The following is a 17984-nucleotide window of genomic DNA, read 5'->3' as shown; positions in this document are numbered from 1 at the left end:
CGGAGAGGAAGGACCGGAACCACCGCAATACAGTGTCTCCAATGCCCAACCCCTCCAGGAGGTCCAGGAGGATACCGTGGTCAACGGTATCAAAAGCCGCTGAGAGGTCGAGGAGAACAAGGAAGGGGCATTCACCCCTATCCAGAGCCCTCCTCAAATCATCCACCAAGGCGACCAAGGCTGTTTCTGTCCCATGCCCAGGCCTGAAGCCTGACTGAAATGGGGCTAGATAATCAGTTTCTTCCAAGTGTGCCTTCAACTGCCCCGCCACCACCCGCTCAATCACCTTGCCCAAAAATGGCAGATTTGAGACTGGGCGAAAGTTGTTCAGAACTTGAGGATCCAAGGAGGGCTTCTTTAAGAGCGGTCTTATCACTGCCTCCTTGAGGGCTGATGGCATCACTCCCTCCTCAAGGGAGGCGTTCACCACCGCCTTGATCCCCTCACCCAGTCTCTCTCTGCAGCTCATAATGAGCCAAGATGGGCAAGGATCAAGTAAGCAGGTGGTCGGCCTTACAGATGAAAGCACCTTGTCCACTTCATCAGGAGGAAGAAACTGGAACCGATCCCACTAAACCGGTTTGCCACAGGCTGCCTCTTACTCACTAACTGTATCCACAGCGTGCAGAGTAACACACCTAATCTGATCAATTTTATCTGCAAAGTGCCTTGCCAAAGCCTCACAGGAGGCCTTAGAATGCTCCAGTGGTTCCGGAGCCACAGGACCGACCAGGCTCCGGACCACTTGGAACAGCCTCCTGGGACAGCACTCTGCAGACGCGATGGAGGCAGCATAATATTCCTTTTTTGCTGCCTTCACCGCCACGTGATAGGCTGAAGATACAGCTCTAGCCCGTGTCTGATCGTCTTTGGAGCGAGACTTCCGCCACCGGCGCTCTAGCCGTCTCACCTCCTGTTTCAGAGCTTGTAACCGCGGATTGAACCATGGTGCAGTCCGAGCCCTGTTCAGGGGGAGAGGGCGTTTCGGAGCCGCCTGATCTAATGCCCCAGTGATTGCGGCATTCCAGCCACCCACCAGGGTCCCGACCGAGTGGCCGTTGGCATGCCCCAGAGAATCCCCAAGCGCGTTCAGGAATCCATTTGGATCCATAAGACACCTGGGGCGGACCATTTTAATGGGTCCTCCACCCCTGCGGAGGGGTTGTGGAACCGAGAAGTCCAACATCACCAGATAGTGATCTGACCATGACAAGGGGGTGGTGGATATACCCCCGACTTCCAGATCACTCCCCGCTTCTCCAGAAACAAACACAAGGTCTAGTGCATGACCGGCTACATGGGTGGGCCCAGTTAGAATATGGTGCAGCTCCCAGGAGGCCATGGCCATGAAGTCCCGAGGTGCTCCTGTGAGGATGGCCTCCGAATGTACGTTGAAGTCCCCCAACACCAGTAAGTTAGGGGACTGTACACGCACATCAGAGACCACCTCAAGCACCTCGGCCAGGGAGTCAGTCGTGCAGCGGGGTGGACGGTACACGAGCAGAATCCCCAGACTGCCCTTCGGGCCCAACCTCCAGTACATGCACTCAGCAACCTTGGTCTCCCGGAGAGGGGGTCTGGTGAAGACCAAGGACTCTCGGTAGATAACAGCCACTCCCCCTCCCCGATCCCCAGCCCTTGGCTGCTGTGCATATGAAAATCCAGCTGGACACATGGCTGCAAGGGTTGGAGCTGCAGCCTTGGCCAGCCAGGTCTCCGTAATACATGCCAAGTCTGCACCCTCATCCAGGATCATGTCATGGATGAGGGAGGTTTTCTGGGTAACAGACCTGGCATTGCAGAGCAGCAAACGATGGCCAGAAGATGGGGTCACGCCTCCCCCAGCCATCCTTTGGCTCTGGACAGGCCCGGAGCAGGGGACAGATACTACACATCTCTCCCTTGTTCCCCTTACCTGGCATAGCCTGCCCCTAGCGCTCCGCCAGCACCTGCTGCCCAGCCTCGGTATGTTCTGGCCCCCAACACTCCCCCCACTGCCTCCATCAGGTGGACACATGCCCCCTCGCTCCCGCCTATCAGGCAGGCTACCCACCTCTAAAAACACAACAAAATCCCCCCCAACAAAATAAAACAAACAAACAAAACAATTCATTTTCTCCGTGAAGAGGCTCCTAGAAGTAGCAGTGGGTGGGAAGAGTCCCTGAATATGCTGAAACATAATATGCATCTTACCTGCCCTATCAAGAGGCCAGTGATAAAAGCTTTTGACTTGGCTGTGGCGAGCTCTGACAGATATTGTCCAACGGCTTCATCTACGAAGTAGCTTCTTCCCATTATTACAAATATTTAGCAGCTTAGTCAAACGACTTTGAAGACAAGAAAGAAAAAGCTCAACAACACAGGGAAATGAAAGACACTGAAATTAGGTTTCTAATTTAAGAGAGAACACAAATAACCTTATGGGAACCAGCTCTGTTGCCCACCCACCTCCATCCCATCATGTCTTTCCGAAGTTATTCCTTCTTAAGATTGCCCCCTCCCACCTCCACCCCAGCACTCAAATTAAGGCAGTCTCCTACACAGGCCGCTGCTTTATACTTTATGCTTTATACGGACTGGCAGCGGCTCTCCAGGGTTTCAGGCAGGATGTGCCCTACCTGGAGAAGCCGGGGATCGAACCTGGGGCCTTCTGCATGCGAAGCATGCGCTCTGTCCCTCTGAGCTATGGCCCCTCCACGCCGCAGTAGCGAGGGCTTCCCTCTCACCTCCTCAAGGCCGCTTTGCCATATCTCCCCGTCCGCCTCATCAACCGGCTCCTTCTCTCTGCGCCTACTGAGGTGTCCTAACGGCCGTCATCTCCGAGCGCCGCTGCTCTCCTTCGCGCGAGGCACATTTCGATGACGTAAGCTGCGCACCCAGCATATATAAATGGACCGACGCAATATACCTCCGAGAAGTCGAACGTTTCGCGTTCCTTATCTTGGGTGTGGCGGAAACATACCTCCTGCACCAGCATTTTGTTTCTGACGTTTCCTCCTCTTACTCGTATTCCGCACCGCGGGAGCAAGAGGCCTCCTAAAGCCATTCAACTAAAAAAACAAAAACTCCGTTTCTCTTTTCCCCTTATAAAATAGCAAAGGGTGGCAAACGGAAAAGAAAATCTGCCTCACTCAAAAGGGCGCAGGCTATTTACCGGAAGCGCCTCTCGTTGTTCGAAGCCGGCCTTTGAGTAACCATAGATTTTTTTTTAAAAGTGTAGACTGACCATTCCTTTAGCTGGAGTCAACACTTCCAAGTTATTTTTGCCGCAATTCTTATTCTCTCTAGCAGAGTTAAAATGACAGTTGCCTCTTGGAAACAATGGAGGAAATTCGCTTAGGTGTCCTCCCCCATAGCATAAGTCCACACTTCTTCTAGCTCGCATCTTATTTAGGGTGAAAAAACGTGACTGTGAGCGCAATTCCAGACATGTTTAGGCAGAAAAAAACCTCCTACAACTCCCAGCATTCCCCAGCCAAGATGGCTGGCAGGGGCAGGTTGGGAATTGCAGGACTTCTTCTCTGTATAAGCATGCATAGGATTGTGCCTTAAGCCTGCAATCCTATGCACATTTACTTGGGAGTAAGTCCCATTGATCTCCATGGGGCTTCAACTTTCCAGTGGACATGCATAGGGTTGCACTGTCAGTCATTTAACAATTATGCTGCAAACGCCACCCACAGATATCATCCTTGAAATGTTATCAGTGGAGGCTGCTGGTTCCAGTTTCGGCGTGGCTGTAAATCCATTCTGGGTTTCAGTCAGAACCAGCCAGAACTCTAAAGGAGCTATCCAAGGTGCTGACCCTACTTTCAGGATTGGGTTCAGCACCTTGGATAGGTCTTTTTAGAGTTTTGGTTGGCTCTGACTGAAACCCAGAATGGATTCACAGACCTGCCGAAATCGGAGCCGCCAGCCTCCACTGGTTATTACATTTTTTTTTTAATGTTATTGCCTGTGTTCTAAGGAATAGCTACTGCAGCCATCCTTTTGTGCCACAGGCACGGTTGCTAAATGGTGCTTTAAACTGCTGCTGCGGGGTTTGTACACGGGCAAATTAAAGTGCAATCGTATGCGTGTTTAGACAGGGAAAAAAAAGTCCTACAACTCCTAGCATTCCCCAGCCAGCACAGCACAGCTGTGCTGGCTGGGGAATGCTAGGAGTTGTAGGACTTTTTTTTTTCCTGTCTAAACACGCATACGATTGCGCCTTTAGCAACTTTTCAGGGGCAGGGGGAATCGCTGCTTGCTGCACACGCGAGTCCCGTGAAAATTACCACTGCCTCTCCCACCCGGGTGCCTTCCGGATATGTCGGACCACAACTCCCATCACCCACCAGTCAGGAAGGAGGCGAGCCTTTCCAGCTCTCCGCGGGAGCAAACCAGGGAGCGGGGCTCTGCGCGTGCGCTCGCCGGCCTTCGCCCATGCGCCCCGCGCGCGCCTGAGTCGCCCCCGCCGCGCGCACTCGGGCGCTGCGCCTTCCTCCCCGTCGCGGGCCTGCGTCGGCGGGGCGCGGGGTTCCCTTTCCCCGCGCTCCTCCCGCCCAAGATGGCGGCGGTGCTGCAGCAGGTCCTGGAGCGGGGTGAAGTGGCCAAGTTGCCCAAAGCCGTGCAGGGCAAGCTGGAGCGGTTCCTGGCCGACCAGCAGAGCGAGATTGACGGGCTCCGCGCCCGCCACGAACGCTACAAGGTGGACAGCGGTGAGTGGCGCCGAGTGGACTGCCCGCTGCGGGGAACTGGAGGCTGGGCTGGGCCGCCCCGGGTAGGATCCGGCGAAGCAGCCATTCTTTTATTTATTGCATTTATATCCCGCCTTTTCCCCTCTTGCAAGGAACCCAAGGCAGCTTACGTAATACTACTCCTCTCTTGTTTTATCCTCACAACAACAACCCTGTGAGGTAGGTTGGGCTGAGAGTCTGTGATTGGCCCAAAGTCACCCAGCGAGCTTCCACAACCAAGTGGGGATTGGAACCCGGATCTCCAGGCTTCCAGTCCAACACTCTCACCACTACACCACGGTGGCTGTCATATATATATTAGTCAGATAGATAGATATGCACATGGAAACGAAATGTAGGCGAGGGGAGGGGACGGAGGTAAATCAGGAGGAATAGTCGCTCAGCTAGGATGGATTCGGACGAACACTTTTTAACCCAGGTCATGTCTAGATGCTCCATCTGTTTGCCTGACGCAGCCTTCACCACCTTGGAGCGCTCTAGATGTTTTGGACTTCAACCCCCATCAGCCCCAGCTAGCATGGCTGATGGTTAGGAATTCTAGGGGTTGTAGTGTGAAACATCCGGAGGGCACCAGACTGTGGGAGGTTGCTGTATGTATTTACTTGGAAGTAAGCCTGACTCGATTCCTTTACATTTGTCTGTATGGTGGTGCCTCAAGACTGCTTATTTTTGTTGCAAGAGGCATCGGAATGTCACTATGATTATCTGGTGGCAGCAGATCTGGAAAACAGGTCACTATTGCTGCAATCTGAGCGTAAGCTCCATTGAATTCAATGGGGCACGTTTCTGAGTAGACTGTATAAGATCGCACTGCAAGCTCTCAAAGGTTATTGCATGTACTTATCTGATGCATCCCTTTCCTTTTTCATACTGGGCATGATAAACAAACTTGGAGGCTCTGTCATCCCACAAATCAATTTTGTTGTTGTTGATATTTATTTTTTAAAAGAAACATACTTGCTGTTGCTGCTTGCTGCTCCAAAGTTTCTTTTTTAAAATACAGATTTTTGAAACTGAAAGCTGAGTGAAGTTTGTTTGGATGCACAGTCCTGTCTTCAGAAGTAGAAAACCTCCATAAGTAATGATGTTTGGTTTATTATGGTTAGCACTCCTGGGTGACATACAGAAATAAGCACCTCACTCTTTCATAGAATGGGTGATGTATTTAAAGTCTTGGAAGATGAATTTTTGAAAACAAAACACTGAATACAGTGGGTTGGATCTAGATTTATGCTGGATCAACTGTGCTGATGGAAGTGTGCTTTCCCACAGCAGTCCTTTCCAGCCATCTGAAAATGTTACACAGAGAGTCAGGAGACTTTGCTGAATGGGATGAGCTGTGGTATGGGGGAAGCAGGGAATCCCCCCAAATTAGGCAGAGGGATCTTCTGCAAGTGGAGCCCTTCCTCTCTCAGAAGGCAGATCTCAGTATCTTTAGAAATGTTCAGGACTTTCATGTGTAAGATTCATATGAAAGTAAAGCTGCTATATTCCTCAAATATAGAACTTAGGATTCTTGTGAACAGAGGAGCATTGCTGCCTATAACAGAGGAGAGGGCAACTTGTGGCCTTCCAGATGTTGTGGCCTGCAGTTCCCATGCTACTCACTATCGGCTGTGCTGGCTAGGGCCGATGGGAGTCGTAGGCCAAAACATCTGGAGGGCCACAAGGGCCATCCCTGCTATAACAGATAAAAGTGTAAGGTAGGGTGACATTGCCTTCATTGATATGTTTTATGAAGCAGTGTTGAAGTTATATAAAAACAGACTGGTTCACAACCTCAGGAAAATAGTAGGTGTTATCAGCTGCATTTTGCAAACTGCTCTGCAGTGTAATCCTCCCCTGATATTGGTAGGGGGTTAGGATGGTGTGTTGGTGCTTTGCTGCAGGTAGAGGGGCTCTATTCCACTGGAATGTGCCCAGTCTAGACCCAGCAGCTTTGCCAGCCTGGAGTTGTCATACTGAAAAATACAAAAAACAAAACCTTTTCCTCCTGCTTTTACCCTGGCCAGCATGGGTTAGAAAGTGGTACTGAATCTGCCATGGATCACTCTTCCCCTTCACCGAGGTTCTTTAGTTGTGTAAAGCTATTAAAATACAATAAACTACAAGCTTGAAGTCTAAAACAGCATAAAACCACTAACAGGAGATAATGTTAGTGCAAATAGTTTTTAAAACACTAAAAATGGTAAGATTGAAAAACTTGGGAAAATAAAAAAGTAATTTATGTGGTGCTCAAAAAAGCACAATATAGGCACTGGGTGAGCCTCTCGGGAGAGCCTTCCGTAACTGGGTCACCACCACTGAAAAGACCCTCTGCACCTCATTTGGTGCACCTGGAGAAGGACTCCAAAGATAATCTTTACCTTGTCGTGGTGCTGGAGCTTGAGCACCTCAATGATGCCATGAGCTAAACCGTGAAGGGACACCCAAGATGGGAAGGTCAAGACAGAGAGGTCAAATACGATCCCTGGGGAAGGAAACGGCACCCCACCCCAGTATTCTTGCCATGAAAACTAAATGGATCAGTACAACCAGAGATATGTCGGTATACCATCGGAAGATGGGACTCCCAGGTCGGAAGATGGTCAAAATGCTACTGGGGAGGAACAGAGGATAAGTTCAACTAGCCCCAGATGTGATGACGCAGCTAGCTCAAAACCGAAAGGATGGCTAGCAGCCGATGGTGCTGGTGGTGAACGTCAAATCCGATGTTCTAAAGATCAACACACCATAGGAACCTGGAATGTAAGATCTATGAGCCAGGGCAAATTGGATGTGGTTATTGGGGAGATGTCAAAATTAAATATAGACATTTTGGGTGTCAGTGAACTGAAATGGACTGGAATGGGCCACTTCACATCAGATGACCACCAGATCTACTACTGTGGACAAGAGGACCACAGAAGAAATGGAGGAGCCGTCATAATTAATAATAAAGTGGCTAAAGCAGTGCTTGGATACAATCCAAAAAATGACAGAATGATCTCAGTTCGAATTCAGGGTAAGCCATTTAACATCACAGTGATCCAAATATACACCCCAACCACAGATGCTGAAGAAGCAGAAGTAGATCAGTTCTATGAAGATCTGCAGCACCTACTGGATAATACGCCAAAAAGAGATGTTATTTTCATTACAGGAGACTGGAAGGCTGAGGTGGGTAGTGAAACGACACCTGGAATTACAGGCAAGCATGGTCTGGGAGAACAAAATGAAGCGGGACATAGGCTGATAGAATTTTGCCAAGACAACTCACTGTGCATAACAAACACTCTCTTCCAACAACCTAAGAGACGACTTTATACATGGACTTCACCAGACGGTCGACACTGAAATCAGATTGACTACATGCTTTGTAGCCAAAGGTGACGGACATCTATGCAGTCGGTAAAAAGAAGACCTGGAGCTGATTGTAGTTCAGATCATGAACTTCTTATTGCACAATTTAGAATCAGACTAAATAGAATAGGGAAGACCCACAGATCAGCTAGATATGAGCTCACTAATATTCCTAATGAATATGCAGTGGAGGTGAAGAATAGAAATAAGGGACTAGGTTTAGTAGATAGGGTCCCGGAAGAACTATGGACAGAAGTTCACAACATTGTTTAGGAGGCGGCAACAAAAAACATCCCTGAGAAAAAGAAAACGAAGAAGGCAAGATGGCTGTCTGCTGAGACACTGGAAGTAGCCTAAGAAAGAAGGAAAGCAAAAGGCAACAGTGATAAGGGGAGATATGCCCAATTAAATGCAAATTCCAGAAGAGGTTAGCCAGAAGAGATAAGGAATTATTTTTAAACAAGCAGTGTGCAGAAGTGGAAGAAGATAATAGAATAGGAAGGACAAGAGACCTCTTCCAGAAAATTAGACCCATCGGAGGTAAATTCCAGGCAAAAATGGGTATGATCAAAAACAAAGATGGCAAGGACCTAACAGAAGCAGAAGAGATCAGGAAAAGGTGGCAAGAATATACAGAAAATCTGTATAGGAAGGATAATAATATTGGGGATAGATTTGATGGTGTGGTCAGTGAGCTAGAGCCAGGCATCCTGAAGAGTGGGGTTGAATGGGCCTTAAGAAGCATTGCTGATAACAAGGCAGCAGGAGATGACAGTATCCCAGCTGAACTGTTTAAAATCTTGCAAGGTGATGCATGCCATATGCCAGCAAATTTGGAAAACACAAGAATGGCCAACAGATTGGAAAAGATCAACTTATATCCCCATACCAAAAAAGGGAAACACTAAAGAATGTTCAAACTATCAAACAGTGGCACTTATTTCACATGCCAGTAAGGTAATGCTCAAGATCTTGCAAGGTAGACTCCAGCAATTCATGGAACGAGAATTGCCAGATGTACAAGCTGGGTTTCGAAAAGGCAGAGGAACTAGAGACCAAATGGCCAATATCCGCTAGATAATGGAGAAAGCCAGGGAGTTTCAGAAAAACATCTATTTCTGTTTTATTGACTATTCTAAAGCCTTAGACTGTGTGGATCATAACAAATTCTGGCAAGTTCTTGGTGGTATGGGGATACCAAGTCATCTTGTCTGCCTCCTGAGGAATCTGTATAACGACCAAGTAACAATGGTAAGAACAGACCATGGAATAACGGACTGGTTTAAGATTGGGAAAGGAGTACGGCAGGGTTGTATACTCTCACCCTACCTATTCAACGTGTATGCAGAACACATCATGCGACATGCTGGGCTTGATGAAGCCAAGGCTGGAGTTAAAATCGCTGGAAGAAACATTAACAATCTCCGATATGCAGATGATACCACTTTGATGGCTGAAAGCGAGGAGGAGCTGAGGAACCTCATGACGAAGGTGAAAGAAGAAAGTGCAAAAGCTGGGTTGCAGTTAAACCTAAAAAAAAAACAAGATTATGGCAACCAGCTTGATTGATAACTGGCAAATAGAGGGAGAAAACGTGGAGGCAGTGACAGACTTTGTCTTTCTAGGCGCAAAGATTACTGCAGACGCTGACTGCAGCCAGGAAATCAGAAGACGTTTACTTCTTGGGAGGAGAGCAATGACAAATCTTGATAAAATAGTTAAGAGCAGAGACATCACACTGACAACAAAGGTCCGCATAGTGAAAGCAATGGTATTCCCCGTAGTAACCTATGGCTGCGAGAGCTGGACCATAAGGAAGGCTGAGCGAAGGAAGATAGATGCTTTTGAACTGTGGTGCTGGAGGAAAATTCTGAGAGTGCCTTGGACTGCAAGAAGATCAAACCAGTCCATCCTCCACTTGAGGGAATGATATAAAAGGCAAAACTGAAGTACTTTGGCTACATAATGAGAAGACAGACACCCTGGAGAAGATGCTGATGCTAGGGAAAGTGGAAGGCAAATGGAAGAGGGGCCGACCAAGGGCAAGATGGATGGATGATATTCTGGAGGTGACGGACTCGACCTTGGGGGAGCTGGGGGTGGCTACGGCCAACAGGAAGCTCTGGCATGCGCTGGTCCATGAAGTTAAGAAGAGTCGGAAGCGACTGACCGAATAAACAACAACAAAAGGGGTATATGGGCTGTATAGTACAGCCATGAGTATTCCTTTTAAAGCGGCGGTGCCCAACTTAAGCCCAACTTAAATTTGTTGTTGTTGTTCAGTCGTTCAGTCGTGTCCGACTCTTCGTGACCCCATGGACCATAGCACGCCAGGCCTTCCTGTCCTGCGCCCTCTCCCAGAGTGTGCTCAAGTTCATATTCATTGCATCGGTGATGCTATCTAGCCATCTCATCCTCTACCGTCCCCTTCTCCTTTTGCGTTCAGTCCTTCCCAGCATCAGGGTGTTTTCCAGAGAGTTTTCTCTTCGCATTAGGTGGCCAAAATATTTGAGCTTCAGCTTCAGTATCTGTCCTTCCAATGAGCACTCAGGGTTGATTTCCTTTAGGATGGACTGACTGGACCTCCTTGCAGTCCAGGGGACTTGTAAGAGTCTTCTCCAGCACCACCGTTCGAAAGCATCAATTCTTCGGCACTCAGCCTTCCTTATAGTCCAGCTCTCACAGCCATACATTACTACTGGGAAAACCATAGCTTTGATTAGACGGACCTTTGTCGGCAAGGTGATGTCTCTGCTTCTGACTATGCTGTCTAGGTTGGCCATAGCTTTCCTCCCAAGGAGCAAGCATCTTTTAATTTCATGGCTACAGTCACCGTCTGCGGTGATCTTGGAGCCCAAGAAAGTAAAATCTGTCACTGCTTCCATTTCTTCCCCTTCTATATGCCAGGAAGTGATGGGGCCAGATGCCATGATCTTCGTTGTTTTAATGTTGAGTTTCAAACCAGCTTTTGCACTCTCCTCTTTCACCCTCAACAAGAGGCTCTTGAGATCCTCTTTGCTTTCTGCCATTAGGGTGGTATCGTCTGCATATCGGAGGTTGTTGATAATTCTCCCGGCAATCTTAATTCCGACCTGTGATTCATCCAACCCAGCGTTTCTCATGATGTACTCTGCATATAAGTTAAATAAGCAGGGTGACAATATGCAGCCTTGTCGTACTCCTTTCCCAGTTTTGAACCACTCGGTTGTTCCATGTCTGGTTCTTACTGTTGCTTCTTGACCCTCGTACAGGTTTCTCAGGAGACAGGTAAGGTGGTCTGGTATTCCCGTCTCTTTAAGAATTTGCCACAGTTTGTTGTGATCCACGCAATCAAAGGCTTTAGGGTAGTCAATGAAGCAGAAATAGACGTTTTTCTGGAATTCTCTTGCTTTCTCCATGATCCAGTGAAAGTTGGCGATTTGATCTCTAGTTCCTCTGCCTCTTCGAAACCCAGCTTGTACTTGCGGTAGTTCTCAGTTCGCATACTGCTGAAGCTGAGCTTGTAGGATTTTGAGCATCACCTTGCTGGCATGTGAAATGAGCGCAATTGTGCGGTAGTTTGAACACTCTTTGGCGTTGCCCTTCTTTGGAACTGGAATGTAAACTGACCTTTTCCCGTCTTGCGGCCATTGTTGAGTGTTCCAAATGTGTTGGCATATTGAATGCAGCACTTTAATAGCATCATCTTTTAGGATTTTAAATAGTTCAGCTGGAATACTGTCATCTCTGCTAGCTTTGTTGTTACTAATGCTTCCTAAGGCCCACTTGACTTCACTCTCGAGGATGTCCGGCTCAAGTTCAGTGACCACACTATCATGGCTCTCAGGGACATTCAGATCTTTCCTGTATAGTTCTTCTGGGTATTCTTTCCACATCTTCTTAATCTCATCTGCTTCTGTTAGGTCCCTGCCTTCTTTGTCCTTTATCATGGCCCCTTGAGATCTCCAATTTTCTTGAAGAGAGCTCTACTCTTTCCCATTCTGTTGTTTTCCTCGATTTCTTTGCATTGTTCATTTAAGAAGGCCTTCTTGTCTCTCCTTGCTATTCTCTGGAACTCTGCCTTCAGTTGGATATATCTTCCCCTTTCTCCCTTGCTTTTCGCTTCCCTTCTTTCCTCAGCTACTTGTAAAGCCTCCTCAGACAGCCACTTTGCTTTCTTGCATTTCTTTTTCTTTGGGATGGATTGAGTTGCTGCCTCCTGAACAATGTTACGGACCTCCGTCCATAGTTCCTCAGGCACTCTGTCTATCAGGTGTAATCCCTGAAATCTATTCCTCACCTCCACTGTATATTCATAAGGGATATGATTTAGGTCATACCTGAATGGTTTAGTGGTTTTCCCTATGTTCTTCAATTTAAGCCGAAATTTTGCAATAAGAAGCTCATGATCTGAGCCACAGTCAGCTCCAGGTCTTGTTTTTACTGACTGTATAGAGCTCCTCCATCTTTGCCTGCAAAGTACATAATCAGTCTTATTCCGATATTGACCATCTGATGATGTCCATGTGTAGAGTCGTCTCTTGTGCTGTTGGAAAAGAGTGTTTGTTATGATCAGCGTGTTCTCTTGGCAAAACTCTATTAGCTTTTGTCCTGCTTCATTTTGTACACCAAGGCCATGCCTACCTGTTATCCCGGTGATTTTTTGACTTCCTACTTTAGCATTCCAATCCCCTATGATGTAGATGACATCTTTTTTTGGTGTTAGTTCTAGAAGGTGTTGTAGGTCTTCATAGAACCAATCAACCTCAGCTTCTTTGGCCTCAGTGGTTGGGGCATAGACTTGAATTACTGTGATGTTGAATGGTTTGCCTTGGATTCGTACTGAGATCATTCTATCGTTTTTAAGATTGTACCCCAGTACTGCTTTTCCCACCCTTTTGTTGACTATGAGTGCTACTCCATTTCTTCTAAGGGATTCTTGCCCACAGTAGTAGATATAATGGTCACCTGAATTAAATTCGCCCATGCCTGTCCATTTTAGTTTGCTGATTCCCAAGATGTCGATGTTCAATCTTGCCATCTCCTGTTTGACCACCTCCAGCTTACCTTGATTCATTGATCTGACATTCCAGGTTCCGAAACAATATTGTTCTTTACAGCATCGGATTTTCTTTTCACCACCAGACACATCCACAGCTGAGTGTCCTTTTGGCTTTGGCCCAGCCGCTTCACTCTTTCTGGCGCTACTTGGAAATTCCCTCTGCTCTTCCCCAGTAGTGTATTGGACACCTTCCGACCTGAGGGGCTCATCTTCCGGCGTCATCTCTTTTAGCGTTGTGATATGTTCCATGGGGTTTTCTTGGCAAGAATACTGGAGTGGGTTGCCATTTCCTTCTCTAGTGGACCACATTTTGTCAGAACTCTCTGCTATGACCTGTCCGTCTTGGGTGGCCCAGCACGGCATAGCTTATGGCTTCACTGAGTTACGCAAGCCCCTTCGCCACAACAAGGCAGTGATCCTATTGGTCCATTTAGGGCTTATGCAAACTCTCAGTTCAGTGAATTACCAAATAGCATTTTAGCTTTTGTGGGATAACCCTGCAAGCCACAGTTCAAAGGCAATAGTGATATACACAGTTTCTCTCTCTCTCTCTCTCTCTTCTTCTCTCTCTCATACACACACACACACACACACACAGCTTTTAAAAGCCTTGATGATCTGCATTCCTATGCACCCACCAATGTGCTCAGGATACAAAGAAAGGACTCTGAGCTGAAACTGACCAGCCTCAAGGCAAAATGTTGAAAAGTCACTTGTTGGTTTCACCTTGGAAGAGTTCTGCTAAAGTCTCAAGGCTGAGTCTGAAGGTTTACTGAAACTGTCAACAATCTTCTCATCTTTACACTTTCTCTTGAGACTTTGTTTCAGCTTCTTTCCAGATCCTTTTTTCTTTTGTTTTTGTTTTTTTGACAAACTAAGCTCTGGTCTTAGGATCACAACATGCAATGAAGAATGGTAGGAATTATCCAATATATGCCTGTGACATTCCCAGCAGCAAAGCACATTGCAATGGCTCTTCTAGAGTAACAGTTTCTCTACAGCAACGTATTGCAGGTTGGGTGCTGGAAAATGCAATATCCACAATCAAGGATCATTTAATTGCAAAGTCACTTGGATTCCGTTCAGCAAATACGCAATAACTGCATATCTGTTCCACTGTTACATACTCAGTGTCTCTTGTATAAAGCCTTAAATTCTTAAAAGTAATACATATATTTTAAATGACCGTACCTATATTGGCAAAGCATGACAAAAGTACCTTTGTGAATATTAGTTATATTCTGTGTTTCGACAAATGGTTAGTTAATTGACATAGTTAACTAAATATGAGTGAAATATACATCTATAGTGCTTGTGACAAGATCAACCATGGTGACTGTTTGATGTCCTCAAAGTTTCACAGACATAGTGTGTTTTTCTGAATGCTTATATTATGGAGAGTAATGTATCATAGCACATCTTAGTAAGATTAGCCTTGTCCAGGCCTTCACCTGAATGCATGAGGGCTTAAATTGGGTAGAGTGATGGGGCTGTGCACACTGGCCCCACCACCTATGTCTCCCAGGGCATGGGCCCTGCCCTTCAGTTCAGACCTTGCCAGGTTAAATCAGCCAAGTCTGAAGGAAGTTCTACTCGTGTTCACTTGAATGCAAGTAGGATTCTCTGCATGATCAGGAACCCTTACAAGGCAGGGTCTGCCATCACATGGAGTATTCTACTTGCATTCAAGCAAATATGAGTAGAACTTCCTTCAGGCCTTGCTGATTTAACATAGCAAGGTCTGAACTGAGGGGGAAAGGCCTGTGCAGCAGGAGATTTGAAGAAGTCTTTCTTTTTTTCCTGTGGGCTTAAAAAATGGTGGTATACCCCATTGAATTTAGTTGCCAGTTTGTACTGCTTATATAAAAGGAAGTCAGGAGGCTGCTCAGACCTCTGAATAATATCTTGCCAAGATAAATGTAGGCTCAACTCTATGTGCACCTATCTTGGAGAAAGCCTTATTGAACATAGTGGGCTAACCTCTGAGTTGGCAAGGACAGGATTGCACTGTAAGGTTAGTAGAATTCTTGTCCAGTCGCCTTCTCCTGACTTGAAGCCTGGATGTGGAGCTGTGAGAAAGAACTGTAGGTGAGCTGACATCAGTTTAGAGTTGTGTAAGCCAGGGATCTGTCAGATCCTTTTCTTTAAAAAGAAAAGTAGTAGTAGTGTGGGGGCAGAGAAGGGTTGGGAATGCAGCCAAGAGTGAGCCTCTCCTGAATATATTTCTCCAACAAGCCTACAATGCAGTTCTCCAATATATTGCTGCTCCCCCAATTTTTGTGAAACTTTGCAAGTTTCCCAAGTGTTCAACCAAAGAACAAAATAATTTTGTTCACATCTGAACTGTATGTGCCTTTCAGGAGGTCATGTGCACTTTGCAAAGCTGTTCTTTATGGGTGCTACATCTTCATTTGTATATCCCTGAAAGGGCAAATTCTGAAGTCACGTTAATGGATGTTTTGCAGAACAACAATACTTTGAAGTAGAAAAACGACTGGCTCAGAGTCAAGAGAGACTTGTAAATGAGACACAGGAATGTCAGAATCTCCGACAGGAGCTCAACAAACTTAGTAAGTATCACTATACATTAAGTTGGTTGCTAAATATTATTAGTTGTGTTTATTTTTGTGATGTTTCAAAAGGAATATTGAAACAGTCCACTGAGATTTTCAGTGAAAATAGGTCTATTTCACATCAGTTGTGCTAGAGGGAAATGTGATAATGTCAGTTATTTATGTAGATGTGCTTGCTGTGGACTTTGAAAGCCAGATAAAGCAATAAAACCCACATCAGAATGGACTGAAATGCCTGTTAATAGGTCCAGCAATACACCCACACAACCCTAAAGCTTATTTCTGGAAGTCTGTGCATACAGGAGCGTGGTTTCCAGAAGATGCTAATGCTTGCATTTAAGCAAAGGTACAAGGTGAATTTCACAGTGGAGGGGAATCTGCTGATAATTCCACATGTCCTTGTTGTGTGTGCTTGAGACACATTTGGTGTGGTCAGGTGGCTGTTGGATCCTGACATCGCACAGGGATGAACATCTTAGGCGCAAGCATTTTACTCTTTTGATGGAGAAAGAAAGCACTTAGCCAGACTTCTTTCTGATGGGTGCATTTATTTCAGTGCAAAAATGACCTTCATTTTGACACCCCCTCCCTTTCCAGATGAGCAGCTGAAATCGTTGACTGAGAGAAACAAAGAACTGGAAGCTGCTCAGGATCACGATGCAACCACACAGGTACAGTATTCATCTGCCAGTTAAGCAGATGAATGGAAGCTTTCAGCACTTGGTGTCAGTGTTACTTAAGCAAAATGATAGAATTCCCAAATGAGAGTGGTGCTTATAGTGAAAATAAGACTGCTTTGTGTTCCTACTTACTGGCCTTAATTCTCAAGACTTGCTGTGAATGTCAGCAGCATTGTTTTTGAGAACAAGCTACTATATCAGATTCCTTTATTTTCTCTATAAAAGAAAATATTATGCTTATTTTGTATCCGGGAAAACAATAGAATAGCATGAAAAGTTCAAGGCAGCATGTTCAGTCTTCAGTCCTCTAAGGCAAAGTGCTGCTTTTTTCTTTTTGCCATTGGAATGGTGGCATCCTACATGTTATTATTTACTGTACGCTGTTGTGTCTGACATTGTGAGGAGCACAGCAAATGCTGAAAGATGGTCATACTATCTTGCTGAAAAGATTCTTCCCAGCCAGATCTTTTAAGGGGTGTCACCCATCCTTATCTATATGTCCCAGAAGACTGCTATGGAAGTGTGTTTTGCAGGATGCTGACGAAATGCAGGCAGAAGAGGAAACCCTGCATCTGCTATGAAGAGCAGTCTGTGGTGCATGTTCTTCTCATGCACTTGGGTTCCTTCTATCTGATTCCCCAGCCCATGCACTAGATTGGGTATATGTGGAGGGTGGCTTGCTGGTGGCTGCTGCCTCTATTTATTAATTTATTTAAAATATTTTTATACTGCCTGTCAATTCAAAAGTCCTATCAAGGTGGTTTACAAGTAAAAAAACTATAAAATATAATTGATTAAACAGTGGCATAAAACATTCCATTCTGATAGAAACTAAAATGATCAGTAACAGTTAAACTTCAATTCATAAAATATAGACCAGTAGCTTTATTAAACTAAAAGTGGACTGAAGCATCCAGGTCTTTAAGACCCATTTAAAGATAGCAAGAGAGCCAGAATCATCTCTAACGTAAGAGCATTCCACAAGGATGGGGCCACCACAGAGAAGGCCCTGTCTCTTGGACTTGCCAACCTGATGGAACTTGGTGGTAGGCCCTTGAACAGGACCTCTGTGACTCATTTTAGGGGTTGGGCAGGTTCATACAGATGCAGACATCCCTTCAAAAAACCTTGCCCCGAACCATTTAAGGGATTAAAGACAGTCACCAGCACTTTCAGTTGGGCCCAAACACATTCTTTAGTACGTATCATTTATGCTTTAAACAGAATGCTAGCATTCTTAAATATCTGTCAATATATTCCCATCAAGCCCAACCCAACTCTGGAGAGTATCAGCAAGAACGATGAGGGTGTAGTTGTTCTAATAGTAACAACTACAGTACTGGCATTATTTCAGTCTTATTTCTAGGCTGATAGGCCAATGACTTGTAACCTTGAGCCCTGGGTTGGGAAGAAGCTGCAAATAGGCAGATTCCTGTTTAAAATGGTGTTAGGATGTTTCTGTGTTTTTATAATTGTTATGTTTAATGGGAAGCAATATCTCCTTCATGGAAAAATCTAAATAAGTGATACAACACTGAGATGTAATACTTTTTATTCCATAAATTCCAGATTAGAGACATTAGAGAGAGCGTCGACTATTGGGCAGTAT

At 46.0% G+C, this 17984-nt stretch overlaps 2 protein-coding genes across 8 annotated transcripts in view; one reads left to right on the top strand and one right to left on the bottom strand.

Moving 5' to 3' along the window:
- The window catches only part of ODR4 (odr-4 GPCR localization factor homolog), a 35078-nt gene extending 32257 nt beyond the window's left edge, over window positions 1-2821 (bottom strand). For 2 of the 3 annotated variants that reach the window (XR_014790424.1, XM_084851401.1), the window contains exons 1-2: window positions 2727-2821; window positions 2194-2327 (exon numbers count right to left, since the gene is read on the bottom strand). Coding sequence is in view for 2 of the 3 variants with exons in the window: in XM_084851401.1 (XP_084707527.1) it covers window positions 2194-2295 (102 nt within the window). In the remaining variant the exon portion in view is untranslated. The other variant, XM_084851402.1, reaches the window with a different exon arrangement.
- A 1623-nt stretch (window positions 2822-4444) lies between these two features.
- Window positions 4445-17984, top strand: part of TPR (translocated promoter region, nuclear basket protein) — a 76903-nt gene continuing 63363 nt past the window's right edge. For 4 of the 5 annotated variants that reach the window (XM_084851399.1, XM_084851398.1, XM_084851396.1 and 1 more), the window contains exons 1-3: window positions 4445-4700; window positions 15588-15692; window positions 16293-16366. In XM_084851399.1, the coding sequence (XP_084707525.1) occupies window positions 4550-4700; window positions 15588-15692; window positions 16293-16366 (330 nt within the window). In that variant the 5' untranslated portion in view covers window positions 4445-4549. Of the gene's footprint in view, window positions 4763-15587; window positions 15693-16292; window positions 16367-17984 lie in introns of all 5 variants that reach the window. The other variant, XM_084851400.1, reaches the window with a different exon arrangement.

This window comes from Heloderma suspectum, chromosome 4 (assembly GCF_057233095.1).
Source record: "Heloderma suspectum isolate Gila_16-S chromosome 4, 16-S_ref, whole genome shotgun sequence".
Classification (NCBI taxonomy): domain Eukaryota; kingdom Metazoa; phylum Chordata; class Lepidosauria; order Squamata; family Helodermatidae; genus Heloderma; species Heloderma suspectum.
Note: the sequence above shows the minus strand (reverse complement) of the source record. Positions and strands in the feature narration are given on the sequence as shown.